Consider the following 20,086-nt stretch of genomic DNA (forward strand, 5'->3'; position numbering starts at 1 on the left):
TTTTCTCAAGCATTTTGGGTCTTGCACCCTTCATGCACTGACAAGGAACAAGACTTACTGATCCTTGTATATACACTCATTTGACTGTCAATGCTTCACCAAATGAATTCCAGATTTTGTAGTCTGTTGACTTGTACTCCCGCCCTGCAACAGCATGAGATTTGAATGAAGAATACAACCAACAAAGAGGAGCAAACCAACGTCTTATCGAATTTAGCAGTGCTTACCTGTCGTCAACTTGAACTTGGTTGATGGTGAAATTTGTACTGACCGTGAGTCTACCATACAGCCTGTGTGAGTAAAATCCAGCACTTGGAAGTAGACCTGCAAAACAATAACAAAGAAATGCAAAAGCAACTTAGTTCTGCTCCTCAAGAGAGTTTGGTAAGCAATTCCAACCTCGAACTGGTTAGGCAAAGGAAAAATGCTGCTTTCCCTCCCACCTCCATTCTGTTTAACTAACCTGACAGTATGAGTTGTGCCCCACGCAAAATTGATCTTCTGCAGAGGTAGCTGTCACACATGGCTTGCCTTCCATTAGGTTCACTGTTGCTGTCATGGAAACAGATAACGTTTTTGCTGGAAACTTTTGCCCTATGTTCCACGCTAAAATCTTCCTGTCTGGTGAAAGAGCCACTGTACCCTGTGAAGGTGCTGATTCCACATTTGAAATTGGTGGGCTACAACAAACAAAAACAGTGCTTTCTAAAATAGAATTTTATGAATAAACCTGAAAAATAATGATGTAAAACTAGTAAATTCCATTTCTGTTAGTTTCACAATTTCAGACAAAGAAAGCATCAGAAAAAATTAAATATCAACATCTCAGTAAACATAATGCCCTTTTATGTATTTAAATGAAAAAAAATTACTATTTGTGTTATATTTCCTGAGAGAGAACCAATTGGTCAAGGTTCAAAATTTTGACTTTTCTGATGTTGCTTGTTTTTTTCCTATTTTTTCATGTTTCTTATTTTGCTTTTAGGCTTTATCAACTTGTAACCTTGGCCATACCATTCAAACAATCTCACCCTTTTGTTTTTGAATTCTTTATATGCAGAATGGTCAGTTAATGCCACTGCTCATAAATTGGGAATTGGTCTGTCAGACCATTGATTTCCTAGTCAACTCAGGGTGATTGTAACTATAGGAACATTTTTGATAACCATGAGTGCAAGCACAAGTTTCAACCCTGGTACAGAAAATAAAAACAATTACCTTGAATATAAAGGGATCTGTAGTTCACAGTACTCGAAAGAATTCTGCATCTGATCGCTCAGCTTCAACAGAACAGATATTTGTAGCCGATCTTTTTCCATCTGCAACAAGAGGTTCAAAAACAAATTTTTTACCTGAAACTTTACTGCTGCGAAAGTGAAACATAACCTTTTTCCTTAATCATAAACCATCAGGGTCAGTGGTGGGCTATTTTATATCTTAAAAGAAAGGCTACTCTCCTGAATCAAGTAGCTTTCATGCTGAACAATTACTGTGTGCTGGTCATCCAATTAAAGTCTCAAATGTGACTTTTTTCCAGAGATACATGCAAAAAATTAATTTTAGTCTAATGTAAATGCCAGATCATCCTAAGTAGATTATTAGTCAACCTACCAATCTCTTACTGTTCTCTCAGGATCTTCAATAACTTTTAATCAGCTGGATCAGCATAATTCTCAGTGACTGTAATAGTTTGTACTTTATTGTCACGGGATAATTTACATAGCACTGCGCCCTGGCCAAAACCAAAGCCAGGCTCATGATAGTTTACAAAAAAACAACTTACACTTTCATGAAATAAAAAACATCACATGTGCTAACTGTCAGACACATGTATATGTATGCACACACATATGCACACAAGACTCCAACCTCACCACCCCCTTTCTGTCAGACAAGCATGATTGTACACACGCTCAAGACAATACAAACACCATCAGCAAGCATTCCTGGTGCAGCAAAGTGCAAACTGAAATAAGAAAGCTTGTGAAAAAATTTCTCATGAAGGCATGTCTTCGGTGCTCTTGAAATTATGCTGAACAACAACTCTCCCCAGATTTACGTATTTTTCTACCTCAGTGCTTGTACCATAGGTCGAGTCAATCCAATACCAGGTTCAATTTTTATACTTGGCTTCACTTTTGCCAGCACAACATACAAAATTACATGGGTTACATCTCATGGAAAGCAGTCATACCTTCATGTTGTAGGATCCAAATAATGGCAGTTCTTGCAGTCGCCGAGCTGAATAGTGACACAGTGTGAACGTTTCTGCAGGAGGCGAGAACCTGATTCGGCGTGGCTGAGGCAACATGTCACGAGCTTTGTCGTCTGCAATGAAAGCTTTCTCAATCACACCTATCTACAGGTCTGCTTTCTACCAAAGTCATACTAAAAGGACATGATATCTGGCTGCAAAAACAAAACAAAAAATAAAAACTGTTCTGTGACATGACTGATCTCAACAACCCCACTCTTTTCAGCAGCCACTTTTTCTACACACTTTGAAATAATTTTGAAGTTTTAATAATCATCTTATTTAATATACCTACCCATCATTTTGGAGACCTTTAAGCATTTATTTATAGTCTGCATTTATCTTCTCATCTAATTTACTCTTTTGTTGAGTGTTTCTTGCTTACCTCCCAAGTAGATGTTTTCTGACTACGTGTTGAAGCACACGTTAAAGCTCTACTCTGATACATTAGCTTTCTTCAGTGAGTGTCAAGGGCATTATACTGAAAGAATTTTTGGTCTTATTTACCTGACAGAATAGCAGTGTCAGCACTCAAAACACAAGGGTGGACGGTCAGTTGGTCAAGGGGAACTGCTGCACTGTCTGGCAGCATGGCTTAAGTTCACAATGATGTTTGATGACACTCCCTCCAGTTCTGCTCGACATGTCACACATCCATAAACCTCTACTGTGTCTCTCATCTCTTCCTGGTCACACTGAAATATTTTGTTATAAAATTAATTCACTTTACCAGGGGAATTTCTGCACAATTCTGCTACTGCAATGACCAAAGTTGGTGTGTTGCAGCTACCACTATGCTTCATCTTCATGATTCAGTTAATGACTGTTTCCTTTGAAAGAGAACTAAACTTCTAAATTTTAAACTTCTAAAAGGACCTTCTCGTGCCACAAATCACCTGTGATGCTCGGATGTACTCTGTGATATTCAAGTGAATGCTACTTTTTCCTCGGTGAACACCTGGCTTCCAGGCTGCTTGCTGAAAACAGAAACCTTGTCTTTAGATCACACATTTTTTTAGAAAGATCTTTCGAACTCATGATAAAATCCATCACCTACAAGACCCTTGCACAACAATTGTGTCAATTCTAAAATATTTCATAATATTCATGTAAAAGTATGTATGAACATTTAAAAAAAAAAAAAAAACCCAACGGCATCCACCAAAGAAGAAAAAAAAAATCAATTACATCCACTAAATAGCCTTTGTGTTACCTCCTGGCACTAAAACCACATTCCATCTGTCAACTCCCTGGGCCTTCTGTTCATCTGCACATGCCTATTATAGTGGCTTGCTGTTAAGAATACACCACCAAACACAGCTCTGCTCAGTCAGTACCCAGACATCTTTTTAAGTTAACAGTTGCAAGTGTAAATGCCTCATGTATGCAGATTCAAAACTTGCTCAACTGGCTTTTGAAGTTGTCTTACTTTAATTTGTCATGCCCCATTCCTAATATTTTATCTTGTGCGCTTTTTCACTACTTGATACTGTCTTTCAGACTTTCTTTGCTATGTTTTCTCTCATTGAAGTATCCATTATGGTCATTTTAGTTACAGAAAAGTCATAGTTTTTATGCATGAACATGCATATTTCCATAGACAGCTGTCTAAATGTACAGCTCATAGAAACTATACTAGTAGAAAGTGTGGTATTCTTCTAGTAAATGTATTGTCTCCCACTTCATAGATCAGAGTTAAACCAATTTTTTTTCCTTTTATTTTAAATCAAGAGTTCTAGCAGAATGACTAGAAGCTAGAAGCTGCCAAAAACCAAATGTAATCTGCTTACTTTCTCATTCTTAGGAAGAGTTATTGGTCTGTTTGTCATTTTAGCCAGTACAGACTCTGCACATCCGTCTCTCACAGACCCAAATGGTGCTGCCTCATTAAGAAACAATGGGAGTTCCATCAGACGAGTTGCCACCTGTAATGTAACAGTCACACCATTCATTTCATTAAATTGAAATGATAAAAGCAACACATTTGGTAGTCATCAAACAAAAACCTGATGAAAAATTCCACTTTTTCTATTTTAATGTTTTCTAAATATAGAACATAAAAAAAGGTATATGAAAGACTGATCTACATATTGCTTCCTAAAATCAAATACAGAGCTATTCATACGCCTTTGTGAAGCTGCTAAGCTGTGTTTAAAGCTTAACACCAATTTCAGTAGTAATGCCTGCTGGAAATATTTTCACACATATTCTCTTTGTGCACATTGTGCATAATTGGTTTGTCTTCATTGTTAATATCACACTTTCTGATCACTGGCTTATTGATGGAACTGCTAAAAGACAGATCTACTATTGTCTATCCTAAATTAGGCAAAATTTGACAGACTAAACAAGACATCCCTACATCTTCTTGTCACAAGATCTTGAAATATTTCTAACCTCTTGACTTGGAACCCTCAACATCTCAGCCACAGCACACAACAGAGAAAATCCAAGTGACACAGAAGGTCTGCCCACAAAAGAGAGCCACGTACGGTTCTAGTATTGCTATAGACTGCTACAATAAATTTCACTGTTAATAATAATAAATGCAAAATTTGTAAAGCGCACTATTCACACTACTAAGGAGCATGCTCATAGCGCTTAAAAACAAAAATGAAACATGGACAGCATATGAGGGACATGAAAACAAATAAACAGCATATGAACTATAAAAGAATAAACAACCGTACTAAACAACAAATAAAATCAAATACAGAACACACAAAGAGGAACCAAATAACAAGAACAAGAGCTGAGAGTAACATGATATTGCAAAAGGAAGGGGTGAAAAAGAACTAGCATTATGGGAAAGGTTGTTAGGAGCAATGTTTACGGAAGAAGTGCGTTTTCAGTGTACGTTTAAAGGATTTAACAGTGGGTAGGTGGTGGATATGGAAAGGGAGAGAATTCCATTGTTTCGCTGCACAATAACTAAAAATCCTGTAAGGGTTACAAGACTGCATCCATGCTTATAGCAACAGGCACTTCAAGGCAGTAGCAGCCCTAATCCTTTATTTAACTTGTGACACCCTCACTAAAACTATCAAGAGACATGCTCTCTACAATTCTCTAATAATACTCTCCTAAAATATAACTAAAGCTCTGAATGAACTTTCTCATGCATAGAAGCTGATGTGAACACTCACATGCTTGTTAGTTCTCTCTCTTTTCTGTTACTTTTCTCATCCAGACAAAGACAGCACAGCAGAAAGTCACTCTGGAAAAAAAACCAACCTGTGACGTAAAAATTGACCTCCTATATTTATTCACAGAATTTAGCAAAAAATGCTGTTATTTAAGTTTTGCATATTCAACTAAAAGAAAACTTTCAAAAATTAAAAAAAAAAACCAACAGTCCTTGACTCATTTTAAACAAATGATAAACTAGTTACAAACCTGTTGTAACACAATTAATGGCCAGAGATCCCCTTCATCTGTTCTCAATTTGAAGATAGGTTTTTGTACACACTCCCTGCAGCTATCCCTTTCTGCAACAAACTGTTCATTTTCCCTCATATAAAATGTCTCAAGGCTCATATATCTTTATTTTTCAGCATTGCTTGCTGCAAGTTCAATAGACAAAATAGACAACAAAAACATACACACTGTACAAAATCTAACTATACCAAATGATGTCCATGGTTTCCACAATAAAGAGTTGACTGTGCATGCATGATCTAAAAGTTTCATATCTAAAGCAGCACAAGAGGGGATGACAATACAAGGGAAGCTTAGTACTACAAACAGGCACATTCTAAGGAGGAAGGAATTAAAATTCAAAAGAGACATGCACACAACAAGTAAATATATGTAAATAAAATATTATATATAAATAATAATTACTGCCTGTCAAAGTCCCAAGAATAACGCAATAGATTCTATAGCCTTTTGACAGAAACAGTTTCCATGGAATAGTTATCCCAGTCACCTGACAGCAATTTATAAAAAGGATAAGGGAGGTGACTTAGATCACCAGGACTACAGATGCTGACATTGGAATATAGAATATGTTACATACTGTAGTTGCACAGGCAATAAAGATTAGTTTGTGTGTCTACAATATATGTCACCATTATAAACAGGACAAATGAGACTAAAAACCTGCCCTTATGAATACATTAGGCTTTGCGGTAGGCAGTAAGACTGTAGCCAGTAACTGATGAAAAATGCTCACTCAGTCTATACACTATAGCAGTGATGCCCAACCTTTTTCAGCCTGCGGGCCATTCACATTTCCGACATGCGTGTCGCGGGCCGCTTCACCGCACAAATACAAAAATTGAAAAAAAAATAGAGCAGATACCATTTTTATTGGCAACAAGTTGTAGGCTTACCATTAATGTGTAATACGAATGGGATATTTGAAGTTGCTTTGAATTGTCAGCTGCATCGTAGAGACCAAGTCGGAGCGTTTTCTTGAATCGAAATGTTCGTCCATCGAAAAAAAGATTGAGAGACGCCCCTAAGTGGGGATAAATACTTTTTTCTTTGTTTTCTACGTCTTTTTTTATTACAACATGCCGATTTCCTGCATTGTGGGCAAAAGCGCGGGGCCCTTCGAGAGCGGGGCCGCATCCCTGCCCATCAGATTCAGCTACAAAGCTCTCTTCCTGCATCTGATTGAGTGTGTGGAAGAAAGGTTACCACTCACACCATATACCACTTCCCCACCACAATTAACAAATCATTACCTACCTTCCTATCAGATGGTCCACAGCTGACCTCCTGCAGCAGAAGCCTTGCCATTTGTGGATCTGGCAGGACCCTTACATACTTGTCACCTCCACATAACTTTGCCTTCTTTTCAACAGTAGGATATCTTCTGCAAATGAAAAAGAAGTTGATTACAAGTTGAATAAAGTAGCTTTTAATCTCTTCATTGTGATTTTTCCCAACAATGCTGAATTGCGTTTGAAGAAACACATTCTGTCGACACATCACAACTTACACAACAGATTTTAGTTGCCAACAAGTTTAAAATGGCATATGATTTGATCTGATTTGTATACCTTAGCAGAATGCAGTCAGGAACTTAAAAATTTAATGTCTATCTTGTGCTAATATTTGCCAAGACCTAACTAGGAGAATAGGACATTTTGCTCATTCATAAGATGTGACACTTGCCTGCTAAGTAGAACTTTCGCAGACTTATTCTGAGAAGTTGGTAGCTGAATAATCCACAGATGTCGGATACTCATGATTTTTGCTTCTAATTAAAATTCCCGATCTACAGATAAAAAGCCATATAAAATAAACATATTGAATGAAACAGCTCGTTGGAAATAAATAACTGCAAACGAATTATTCACTCTCAGTTTTCTAACCACGAGTACCTGTTGTTCAACAGCTCCAATCAACATCACCTCGCACACCCCTTCGTACTATTGCGTAAGGGAGGTTACTCTCACAATCACTTCCGGGGCAGGAAGGAAGGATAAGTGACTTTCAACATGCTTCGGCAAGCGTTTCAGAATTTTACTGCTTTAGTTACAAAATCACTCAGATCTACAGATCTGGTTTCCAATGCATCGCAAAGACCTTTTTCTGTGTCTAGCGTTCGTAACATAAAAGAGAGTAAGTATCTGAATCTTTTCTTCATACATTACCAGATACAGCAGGAACCTCTCATGGTACAAATACCATAAACTTGTATACACTTCCGCGACACAACAGTATTCATCTGCTGATTACTTTCTTTCGACATTCTTCAACAGTTTCTATAGACACAACATCACCATTCTAAAGGCTTTCTATATAAATTCTGCTGTTATAGGAGCTATCCTTGTGTACACATTAAGTAGTTGGAAATGTTAGATTTGCCCGCGAGTCAAACACCTGAAATCGCAATACTATTGTCAGTAGTTACAATATTAATCCTGTCCAGCCTTATGCACCCTCTCTCCTCCTAGGTCTTTGTAAGTCATGGCGCTTACCTGCTACTAAACTTTCACTACTCATATGACAAAGTGTTATGTTACAGGCCACTTTAACATGAGTAACACCACAGTTGCTTGTTTACTACTAGTGATACAAGTACTTAAATGTAATACTTTCTGTTACACATGCACACATAACCATACATCAGGCCAAACATTCATCAAATTGGGATGGCATGTGCAGTGTAAAACAGGTGTGTTGGTGTGACAGAATCGGGTGTCAGTGATTCATATATCAAGTTGGTCTACCTCTCTCTAGATATGACATTGATGAATTGAGTCTTAAGTCGCGCGAAGCAGTTTTGTTCTAGAAGTGATAGGGGTCAATTTTGTGCAGCTTGACTTTTCTTTAAAAATGGATTCTTTGGTTATTAAACTATCAGGAAAAATACACTGCTATGTTAAAATAAAAGTTAGAAATTGACTTAAAATATATTTTAATTGAGGTACCCTACTGTGATCCGTACCGATTTCAGACAAAATTCAAACGTTTTTTTCGATACTGTTTCCCAGTCATAACCCCATCGTGTTATATATATCTTGCCAGAAAGCCCGGAGTCTGTATGTTCAACTTCTTTAAAGAACGATTCGGCCATCTCGTTGCTAATCTTTGAACCCGCTTTTCTCCAAATGGCTGCCACTGTACTTTCATGCTTCAAATGTTTATAACTCATTCAATGTTAGGACTAGAAGAACAACTTTTGTATCAAAAGAAAGTTCAGAACCTGTACTTTTTAAAAATGTGCAATTTCTTATTTGGCAAATCTCAAATTTCCAACTCAATTAGTCATGGAGGGTCACATATTCCCCCCCCCCCCGGGTACTCTGGTTTCCTCCATCTGTGTGTTTATGCTTGTGTGTGTGTGCATATTTTATGACAGTGTATTTGATGCCTGCCCTTGAAAGGTATGTGCTTGTGCACCTGTATGTATATAAAGTACTTCAAGTCTGGCTGTTAGTAGATAAAATGTACTATATAAATGCTCCTTTTGGATAATTATCTACAAATATATTTTGTATTTTGCTATACTTTATTGGTATATTTAAATTTTTTCAGTAATTCAAACAACTAAAGAAAATGTCACAACAGTAAGTACTCAGCATAAGGCATTTAATTTGACATTGCTAAGTGTATCTTTGTAGAAATATTTGCTTTCGAAAATACTGTTGTAATTAATAAGATAATACAGGCCAGTCCCCCTTGCCATCCATATGTTTGAATTACTTAATGAAACAAGTCTTATAAACAGCATGCATTGCACACTTCCTTTTTTCTAAAAAATATGTTGCTATTATGTAAGAATAAAATATCCATTTTTAAGGGTCCTGTTAATCATATTAGTAAGTTATGACAAAGGAATTTACAGCAGTCAACTGAAACAATAATCTCAGTCAGCATAATGAGTGCTAAATGAATGCAGTATATGACAGTTTCAAGTTATAAAATGTAATTCACATTTTTGTAATCTTTTGGTGCTTAGATTGAAGGAGTGACTGTACAGTCAGAGAGAGCACCGTATGTTGCCAAGAACACAGATGGAGGCTGCACTCTATGCAAAATTCATTCTCACCTTAAATACACTGTAAGCTCTTTGACCTTTAGTATGATATTCTACTAAAATAAACATATTCATGCAAGTAGCACACAATGGTTTAGGTCTTTTTTTAAACTTCTGCATTAAACATTTTTTAAATCCTTACAAAGGAATCCACTGTATCATTTTGATAGGATTTGAGAGTTGTAAAATCGCTTGTGGATTACTACTTCATAGAGGAATGGAATATTTTGGATTCAGTTCTTGTCATTATAAGCATTTGCACACATGCATGTGTTCAAGTTTCTATAAATGTATTTGCGCTGATTGAGTTGACAGCATTTACTCATTGACAGTATTTACATGATTCTTTTTTCAGGATGTCTTGATTTTAAGTCAGTTCTTGCGGCCAGATGGCTGCCTCTTACCTCGTAGTGTCACTGGTGTGTGTCAAAGCAAACAGAGGAAGCTGGCCATGCTTGTCAGGAAGGCACAACAAGCTGGTGAGGGTTTATGATAGTTTCAGTTTACTTTAGTTCTTGACATACATGAACCTATTTTAAAAGACTTGTGGGATGCATATTTGTTCTAATGATTGGCTTAAGCTTATGTAAAATACTATTTCCCCTAATCCGGCTGAACACCCCTCCCCTTTCCATTTTGAAGATACATGCCTACTAAAATTATCATACTTTAGGTCAACTAATAGTAATAATAATAATAATGAAGATTTATACAATGTATTTCTCCATTGTACAGTAGACTCAATTGGTTTTACAAATATTTCCTGAATGCAGATTCAAAACGCTATAGCTCACATTCAAACAGCTAAAACATAACGTCAGAGACAAGAGACAAAAAAAGTATAAAAAAAAAGCCAAACAAACAATGCATATAAATATATGTTAGTAATAATAATGAAAAAGTGGATTTATTCATTGCTTGAACCCTTAAAAGTGAGTCAGGATTGTACATGGATACATTTATGTTGTGAAGGTTTCAGCCACTGGGAGTGGCGAGACTATATGCTAACTAGGCCTATCTGTGTACAAATGTGACATTGTAATTATGACTTCTTTCTGTGCATGGCAATTTTAGGAGGCATTTATCTTCAGAGCACAAGTAGGGTATTTTCAGAAAAAAAAAATCTAAATGCCAGTAATCTCTCAATCTTACATAGGTTAATAAATTACATCCGAATTTAACAAAGAATTATTTATATTGAGTGACCAAATTCCCAGAAAATTTTCAGATGTCTATGAAGCTATACTTGTTTCTAAACCTATTGTTTTCCCCCTTTTAGTTGTTTTTTTTTTTTTTTTTTTTTTTTAATTGTTTTTGTTGTTTATTCACGTGCTTTGACTTAATATTTTTAGTATTTTTCCTCCCCATCTTCAAGGTCTTTTACCACAGTTGCGGCCTGAGCTGTCAAATGGACGAGTGCGAACAGGACATAAATCCAATTACAAATGGAAACGTTACAATGTGTATTTCAAAGACTAACCCAATTCATATCTGAGAAGACTGTCAAATGCATTTCTAAGTAACAATGATTAAACCATTTTGATGTGATCTTCGTCTTCGTTTTTAATTTGCTGCCAGACCTGTTGCCCTGTTAACCTGCATGCAAAATCCCAAAGCAGAAAGCAGTTAACATCTTTGTGAAATTATTCAGTGTAAGGCTTAAATGTGATTTCCTCTAATTACCATTTCAAGATATAATATTATTAGGTGTCTGTTTAATACACATAAGACACCCCCCACCCACCTCCCAAAAAATTAAGGTCTCCTCAAATAAGACATTACCAGTCTGTCAAGATTGCAAAGACTATTTGATGCAAATATGGCTATTTGCTCTTAAAATCAAGTTGAGTTTTTGGTTGCTTCTTTTGAGAGTGAAGGCCTATCATCTTGTCCCTATTTTTGCTATATAGTAGGAAAATGGTTAGTGAAAGTATTTTGTTATTTTTACTTTTTTGTAAAGAAGGGGGATAAAATATTGAAAAGAAGAAAACCATAGTAGCTGGACAAAACCTTGACAGAAAGCCCAGTAAACAAGTGCCACATATAAAATCTGGCATTTAGTGACTTTGCTTTACAATCTCCCTTATTCATCACCACTATAAAAGAAAGATTCAAGGATTTTTCTCTCCAAAAATGGCATGATTCAGTATTTTCTTCAGATTACTGCGATTACCATCCAGATTTAATTAGAGCAACATATATAAACCAGATATTACGACGTGCCCTAAATATACAATTCTAAGTAAGAGATATATCCCACTCTCTTACCATAAATTCCCCTCTCCCTTTAAGGTTCACCTTTGTATAAGAACCTTAAGGGAAAAGTAGCTATTAATGTTGCCCTCTATATAACAGAATGTCTGAAAATGAGGACATCATGACAACGTACATGTAATTACTTAGCATTGAATGTCATTATACTGTTTATCATTTAGATTGAAACCCCAAATACAACTGAAATGCTTATCATGTACAGCTAGTCACTGTTAATATGCATGTAACATACAATATAAGAGGTTGATATGGACCAAATGGTATCTTTAAAATTGAAAATTACATGTGTAAGAACCTAGAGAGTAGAGTAATCATTAGAGTTGTCCTTTACTTAAAAAACAATGTTTGTAAAGATGTGTATGACCATGTTCATCACATGAGGTATAGGGATGAATGTCAGAATCTTGTCTGATTATTATTATTTGACTATATACTATAAACCCTTAAACAAGAATTTATGTTTATATACAGCCACCCAATGTTAATATGTATGTAACCAACAGCATTTGATGTTGATATGGGCCAAATGGCCTCCTAAAAACTGAATAAAAAGTTTATTTAATCTCATGAACAAATACTAGGCTTTTGGGAAATATGACGTCCATTTATTTTTCTGCACATTGCTATGTGTAGTTACATTATTCTTATCAGATAGCTCCTGGACAAAATGTACAGTCGTTCACATTTATTGATGTCTAGTCATACTTTGTCCATCTTTGAAATTGCTTGGGGTAAAGGAAGATGGGTAGGTACAAGATATTTTAGTTTGAAAGTAACACTGGCAGACTGACAGTTCTTCAAGTTGCCAAGAAATGATGTATAAAGTTCAGTTCATCTATCCTACAACATAAAGGGCAGATCAAGATTCATTTCTCCACTGCCAAAATACACAGAGCCAAAGCTTTCGAGTGCCAGGAACGTGGTAGAAAACATATCCTGGCCAAAGTAAACTCCGCAGAGTGACCAGACCACTGCCACGTTCAAACTGCAGGCTCCAAGAACCTGAAAGAAAGTGAAAGAAAATTATAAGAGCATAAACATTACAAATAGATACAAAGCTGAAGACTCTGATCATTTTATTTCCAAAATATTATCACTGGAATGACTTGTATTGTTAGAAATTATGGAATAGCTGAAAGCATTCAAACATCTGGAGAGAGTTTTTTACCCAGTAATTTGACCATAAAGTATACCACTGATGTTTTATTGCTCAGAACAGCGTTGTCTCTGTGTTGTCCACCTTACCATCAGGGCCAAATTATTTTGCATAAGCACAAATAAAAACTATACACAGATGACAGGAGGGCTCCTCAAGCTACATGTGATTTCAAGCATTAATAGGATCTGTGAAGTTGCAGGTCCATGTGCATAAAAATTAAATACAAATTTCACACGTACTTTGTGGAATGTCATCTTCAAGGTTGTCCATAAAATCAACAGCTTTGTCAAGGTTGGCGCGAATCAGCAAAGGCTTCTGTGGCAGAAGGATAGCTTGACGAAAATGCATGTAGTTGCACAGCTTTGCTGCTTCTGACACAGTTAGGCCTGGCAGAGAAACAATCACAACACTACTATGTTAGTACTCTGCCTCACTCAGTCTTCACAATGTCATAATAAATCTACTGTCCTATTAAATGATCTGTACTTTTGTAAGGTGAAATATCAGGTTCATAAGTTCTCTAGAAGAAACTAAAACCAGCAACAAATTCTCAGCATAAATGTATATGCTTTTCTTTCATCTTTAACAAACTTGCAAAAAATGGACAGTCAAGACACTTTAGCCTGTTCAGTATACACATCAACAGTACTACCTCAGTAGTTCTCTTGACATGGTTCTGTTGCAATGCACCTCCTACACTATTCTTACCTCAACATATTTTAGATTATTAATTTAGATTGTAGCAAGAGAACACAGTCCAGTTTGGTTTAATTAGGGCTTAAAGATGATAGCACTTTCTGATTTATAATCTCTAATAAACACTGTTGTGAAGACATTTTGAAAAATCTACCTTAGTATTGCAGGCCTTTCGTCTAAATTTTTCATGTGAACTAAAATGGGAGAAAATATTAAAAGTATGACCACAAAAAAAAAAAAAATCCTGTGAATTAAATATCAAGAATCACAACCAGACCCCTTCATAGCCCCAGAGGCATAGGGCATGTGATAGAACATGCAGTACCTCATTAATTTGGAGCCTAGTTACCATGTTAATCAAAAGTGCAGTTGCTTTGTCTGCATGCTCCTAAGCACAGGCCTGATCACAACTGTAGCCTTCCTAATAATTTGAAATGCTGGTCGCCAGGCGAAAAAAAAACAAAACAACCAAACTTCCTTCTTTTGGTCTTACAAAAAATTACCTTCAAAACTCCGGTTCCTGACAGTCTGACCAGTAGGTACTTTGATATAAGCTCCTCGTGGAACAATGCAGACATTCTCATCAATCTTACTGATTGTAGCAGACAGTCTATCCTCCTCTTTGACTGTAACCTGCCACATGACCATGACACAGTATTACAGCTATGAAAAGGGCAATAACTGCTGACACAAATTTGAAACTCAACACTATATAACTAAAATGAACCTTCCACTTCTGGCTGCACATGCACACATGCAAATAATAAAATTTGAATGAAGCAATGCCCGCGCTGTCAATTCTTTACCGTTTCTTCTTCCTCTCTTTCATCCTCTGTGTCTCCAACCTTTTTGGGACGAATATATTCATATTCAAAGGACGGGTCACCCGAGAATCGACCTTGTATCTTTTCGGACTGTGCACGCATTTCTTCTGTTGCTGGTTGAAGCAGACCCCAGCGAATGCAGTCTTTGCTGCACACATACAAGTTCTCTTATCAGTTTTCCAGGTGCCTTAAGTCAGACCAAAAATTCTTTTTACACATTTTAAATAAATGCAGGCTAAAATGATAATGTATCAGAAAATTGGGCCGTAAGGGACTACAGTGAAAGAAAGGGAAAACATGTAGTTTGTAGCTAAAACATCTACTACAGCTATAAAGGAATCAGTAAGCTCTATCTTGTAAATTAAAATACCTGTAAAAAGTTCTCTTTCCGACAAATTCATCTTTGTAGACACCTTGTGCTATATAATAATCGTCACTGACACCAACAATTTTGCCCCAGAAGTACACTTTGTTGAACTTGTTTTCATTCTGAAGAATGACCAGCGAAGTCTGTAGAGCCGCCTTCCGCTCTGGACTTAAAATAATGCCACTGCTACCGACATAGTCGACATTCAGGTGAAGATTTCCTGACTCCATCGAAAAGTTTGTTAGAATCGAAAATTGGACGGATACACTGCCAAATACCCCAAATACCCAATGTGGTTGCTAGCGCTGCGTTGCTATGAGAAGACGCATGCGTGTTTTTCGTTTCCTTTAGTGATGCTTACTTCCGGTAGGGGCGGCTAGCCAGAAATAGAGTTCGTATCATGAAAAGTAGAGTCGTCGACGTGGCAACACAAAAACTTCCATACGATGGACCCAGATGTAAAAATCATGTTTTGTGCCGGTACAGGGGGACTTGTACCGGAAGAAAGAACTTTAGTTAAAGTCGCGAGAGAATTCAATCGAAAATCTTTACCCGAGGACGAAACCTCAATCGATGCTATTTGGAAATTTCGGCTTGAAGAAAATCCGCGACTTTTTAACGGGACAAAATTTCGAGTACATTCCGTCGTGTTTGACATTGATCGAAAGCTCACTCTTAATCTGGGTCTCACTGACTACCGAGAGTACCTTGGTACTAACTGGGCTTCTGATGTTGAGCAGCTTCGTTCAAGAGGGCAGAAAGATTTTTCCAACCCACAAGCGTTCTTTTCCGATCCAATGGGAGTTGGGGCATTTGTTTTGACTGACGATAATCATGTCGTCTTCCTCAGGCGAAGTCTACATTGCGCTGAGGCACCTGGGATGTGGGATGTTCCTGGAGGGCATGCAGAACCTGAGGTAGCAGCGGCCTCCAGTTCCTTATATGTACTGATGGCCGGGGTAGGGGATGGGAAAGAATTTAGCATTCAAAAATTATGCATTTGGGGCCAGAAGAGGTACCAAAAGCTGCTCCTAACTGGAATTAAAAAAAAACGGCTTTCAGCTAAAAGATGCATGTGTATCATTGTGTGCATTCAAGATTATGTACATAATGACATCAGTATTCACATTTATATATATACACATCCAATTGTTCTGAATGTCTGCAGTAGAAGCAAACTTGTATATATATATCTCTGAAATGTGAACAGATCAGGTTCAAAAGAATCCATTCAAAAATAATTTGTTACAACTGACAGAAGATGTTTTAAATTGTTTGTGAGGTGGACATTTTCTCTCTAGGAGCTCGTGGGCAAGATTCCAGTAGCAGATGTGGATTATAGCCAAATGACATCACAAGCAGTGGCTCATGAAATATTTGATTCTATTCTGCGTGAAATTCGAGATGAGGTGAAAGCAATATCATTCGTTATAAGGCATGCCGCAAAACTAACTCAGAATGATCTGATATTCCTCAACACATTTTCTCAGCTAGCTTCAAAACTATTCCATATGACTTCAGTTTATAGGGGCACTAGATCAGCTATGCAAGTATTTATAGTGGACAGTTCACAATTATTTTGTCTTTGTGTCTGGAAATTTTTCAAAAGAAAAAATATGTGCAAGAACTATTTTAATTAATTTCTGAAGATACTTCATCTTTCGAAGAATGATGTCTGTTATTTATTATCCTTATATAGGAACCGTGCAAAGGTGAAATAAGTAAGTTTTCAGTAACTGATCATCTGCATAAACCATTAGTGAATGAGAAAAAGGAAAAGTGACACTATGCACATTTACATGGAGGGATGAGTTTTATCATCTATGGTGTCCACATGTTAACTTATGCATCAGTAAATGGTCATGGCATGAATGATTTTTGTCATGCTTCTTTCTATATGTGTATGACATTGCCCATTGTAGTGTTTAATGTATTATGCATGTGACATAAGCAGGTTTATTTTGCAGGTAAACATCAGTCATACTAACCTGTCACCACCTCTGTTGATGGGCATAGCTCAAAACACTACCAGTGCATGCAGACCCAGTCTTGAGTTTCTAGTAGGGTGAGTGTAAAAACTGTTAACTGGTCTGGTAATGTGAAACATGGAGAACCTGGCTGTATGCTGGGATACTGTGCTAATACAAGATTTCTTCTCATTATTATTTTTAAACAGAGATTTCAAAACAATTTCCTTTTCCATTCAAATATATGCCTTGGATAGGTGTTTTTAGTTTTGCTGTACTAGCTATGGAATGAGTCACTCAACATAAAATTCAAAGTGAAGTTTATGTGTAATATAAATATAAAATAAATAAATATACAATTATAAATATATAATTATTATATTTAACAGTAACTGTAGAGAGGGGAAGGCCTGATGAGAAGTAAAAGCTGTAAAGTTGGGGTGTGGTTAGCTTCAGTGACACAATATTTCAGTCTTAGAATTAGAACTTTTATAGAAAAATCTTGTAGGGCCTGCTAATCCAGTCTCCATGTCACCATCTCATGCAGATGCAGCTTGTCCAAAGACAGAGTGCTTGCATTGTACAGACAAGGAGATCACGCTGAAGCAGATGAGTCAACAAACATCATGCTTGTGCCTTTATCACAGATCATCACCATGGAAACAACAAACCCTACTCTGTGGGCTCAGATAGCTCCCTCAGCCAAAGGTTGTGTCATTTTGTATAAACTATGCAATGGACTCTAGAAACTCCGCTGTATCAACAGACACCATGCATTTACTTTTTCTTCCTGCTGACTTCAGCATGGAGCATCTTGATGCTGTGATCTTTTGACTGGAACAAATGATATTGTTGGAAAATTTGCATAATATAATCTATTTTGTACTTCTTTACTGTTTTAGAATCTCAGTTGTTTAAGTTATACACATTTTGGAATGAAACAAAATGCAACACATTATCTTAAACCAAAGTATATTAAACCAAAGTTGGAGCACAAGTATTCAGTAACACTGCTAAGTATGAGCTGAAAAAAAGCCTTAGCAATGTTTGTAAATGAGGCAACAAACCTGTATGCTGCTTAACTTGCCAGAGGTGCCACACTTGCAGTAGAAGAGATGCAAAACTGCTATAATGCAGTGTTATACAACAAATCATTATCAATGAAGGTTCATAGATACAAAGTGAAATTTTAGACTATGGATACACAAAGATCTGTAAGTTACAGAAAAGCTTTGAATATAAAGGGAAAAACAAATCTAGGACAATTATATGGAAGTTGTATTAAGTTTAAGGACACATGCTTTACAGGTCTCAAATTAGTAAGACTGTTATTTAATGATCTTTCAACTATCTTATATAAAAGAATCTGTTTTCTGACAGCCGTCAGGGGATGATGAAATACAGTTTGTAAAATGTATCAGCCCAACAATGTTTATCAAGAATACAGAAATTATTTACGAACAGACATTAGAGAGGACTACCTTCCTTATGATCTATCCTAAATAAGATGAATTACTTAATACTTTTTTTAAAATTATTATTATGATTTATGATTTATGAAAGTTACTTACCAGTACACACTGGTTTCGAGGGGAAATCAAATATATCCATGAATTATCAGTTTCTACATACTGAATATCTACTGATTTTCGTCATTAGTGTTTCACAATTACACAAGCGGATTATCCAATGTTCTGCTTGTGTTTTCCATATCAATGTTGCTGACATCACTTGCGGAAGGATGCTGTTCCTTGTTAGCGTCCTGCTGATGGAGGACCATATCTGTTTCTAACACAGGTTTCGGCGCCTGTATCCAGGTAGTTGAAGGCATCGAATAGGTGGTAGGGGAGAAATGGGAACGTGACGGTGAGGCCCCATGACGGTCGTCCCCCATCATTTGTCCTGACCTCTGATAGTGTTGTCTTTGGTCTTGCTGCCGTCGTCGTTCCCCCTGACGATATCGCTGTTGTCTATTTGGTTCCCTGCTTTGTCGCTGTTGCTCTCTTGTAACCCCCACCAGTTTCTTCTCTATAGGGTTTGTGTCACTGTTTTTGATTTCCATTATTGATAAGTCTATCAGTTTTACGAATAAACGACCTCCTGCCGCAGACCAAGCATCTAACACTCCATCGTGTTGCCGCAGACGATTTAGTCTTTGTAAATTTAATTTAGTCAGGTCTTCTGTGATGACAACATTTGAGCCCTTAAGTCTGTTTCTTGTTTTGATAACCTGATCTCTGTCCTTGCGCGACAGGAATTTTATAATCACTGGTCGAGGTTTGTTTGTCGTCACTCTCCCTACTTGATGAATTACTTAATACTTCATTGCTTCTGTGGTGTGGGACCGTGTCCCAAAGTGTGCAAAAAAAAACAGTTGAAACTATAGTGCCTTACTAAAAATGTACCGTCCACATGTTAAAGAAGCAAGCAAGAAAGAAAATTTCCAGGAATTAAAAAGAGACAGCTAAGCATGCATACTCTCTGATGTAAATGGGTATTTCTGCTGACTTGTTCTCTAAAGTGTTAATTACCAAACATCAGACAGTGACAACTGATTTCCAATAACAGCTGTTTCATACTCAGTTAAAGAACAGTAACAAAAATGGGTATAACTTAAAAACCCAACATACATTCAACTGCAGGATATTATTTATGTAAAATTTGTTGCTAGTTTCATAAAAAAGAAATCTTTGCCAAAATAAGCAGGTGTCTGTATATATCAATCATTTTGACAGCATTTCTCTGGACATGCAGCATTAGCAAGATTTCAAAATGGCACTCAAACTATTTTAAATGTGCTGCAATTGCCATTTTTGTGGTAGACTTTTTGCCTGTGGACATTCTCACAATAGGCTAGTTCACTTAATATTGGGTAAGTTCAGGGCCGCCGAGAGCCAGCCCGGGCCCCGGGACAGACGACCTCGATCTCCGGGCCCCTTGTACTTGTAATCGTAAATTATTTTCCCAGTATATAATGTATGTTTACAATTCGAATCTCAATATCTACACTCAAACTCAACTTCTGCATGTGTAATGCTTGGGTGTTCTGT

At 36.8% G+C, this 20,086-nt stretch overlaps 4 protein-coding genes across 6 annotated transcripts; 2 read left to right on the forward strand and 2 right to left on the reverse strand.

The window, feature by feature from the left end:
* Nucleotides 1-2: 2 nt before the first annotated feature.
* LOC112571164 (AP-5 complex subunit mu-1-like) lies at nucleotides 3-7,657 on the reverse strand. The gene is given in 15 exon segments (XM_025249980.1): nucleotides 3-144; nucleotides 228-324; nucleotides 464-680; nucleotides 1,219-1,319; nucleotides 2,195-2,319; nucleotides 2,762-2,831; nucleotides 2,833-2,949; nucleotides 3,151-3,231; nucleotides 4,045-4,179; nucleotides 4,652-4,721; nucleotides 5,401-5,471; nucleotides 5,651-5,752; nucleotides 6,950-7,076; nucleotides 7,379-7,481; nucleotides 7,588-7,657. Coding segments are annotated over 14 exon segments (1,455 nt in total). The 5' UTR covers nucleotides 7,453-7,481; nucleotides 7,588-7,657; the 3' UTR covers nucleotides 3-76.
* A 15-nt stretch (nucleotides 7,658-7,672) lies between these two features.
* On the forward strand, nucleotides 7,673-11,297 carry LOC112571169 (28S ribosomal protein S18a, mitochondrial-like). Its single transcript, XM_025249988.1, has 5 exons — nucleotides 7,673-7,828; nucleotides 9,248-9,279; nucleotides 9,672-9,773; nucleotides 10,105-10,228; nucleotides 11,125-11,297. Exons 1-5 carry the CDS (start codon nucleotides 7,705-7,707, stop codon nucleotides 11,226-11,228), a joined length of 486 nt encoding a protein of 161 aa, XP_025105773.1. The 5' UTR covers nucleotides 7,673-7,704; the 3' UTR covers nucleotides 11,229-11,297.
* Nucleotides 11,298-12,606: 1,309 nt separating this feature from the next.
* Nucleotides 12,607-15,335, reverse strand: LOC112571168 (radial spoke head protein 9 homolog). The gene is made up of 5 exons (XM_025249987.1): nucleotides 15,073-15,335; nucleotides 14,685-14,850; nucleotides 14,382-14,511; nucleotides 13,422-13,568; nucleotides 12,607-13,025 (listed from the first exon to the last, which is right to left on the reverse strand). The coding sequence occupies exons 1-5, from the start codon at nucleotides 15,297-15,299 to the stop codon at nucleotides 12,883-12,885; spliced, it is 813 nt and encodes a 270-aa protein (XP_025105772.1). The 5' UTR covers nucleotides 15,300-15,335; the 3' UTR covers nucleotides 12,607-12,882.
* Nucleotides 15,336-15,430: 95 nt separating this feature from the next.
* LOC112571166 (nucleoside diphosphate-linked moiety X motif 22-like) lies at nucleotides 15,431-20,038 on the forward strand. 3 transcript variants are annotated; one of them, XM_025249985.1, is made up of 4 exons: nucleotides 15,431-15,527; nucleotides 16,371-16,478; nucleotides 17,037-17,134; nucleotides 17,584-20,038. In XM_025249985.1, exons 1-4 carry the CDS (start codon nucleotides 15,516-15,518, stop codon nucleotides 17,780-17,782), a joined length of 417 nt encoding a protein of 138 aa, XP_025105770.1. In that variant the 5' UTR covers nucleotides 15,431-15,515; the 3' UTR covers nucleotides 17,783-20,038. The 3 variants fall into 3 exon arrangements, with proteins under 3 accessions (XP_025105770.1, XP_025105768.1, XP_025105769.1); XM_025249983.1 differs by having other exon boundaries at nucleotides 15,478-15,986; XM_025249984.1 differs by lacking the exon at nucleotides 15,431-15,527 and adding an exon at nucleotides 15,932-16,084.
* The last annotated feature ends 48 nt before the right edge of the window (nucleotides 20,039-20,086 follow it).

The sequence above is a fragment of the Pomacea canaliculata genome, linkage group LG8, assembly GCF_003073045.1.
Source record: "Pomacea canaliculata isolate SZHN2017 linkage group LG8, ASM307304v1, whole genome shotgun sequence".
Lineage (NCBI taxonomy): Eukaryota > Metazoa > Mollusca > Gastropoda > Architaenioglossa > Ampullariidae > Pomacea > Pomacea canaliculata.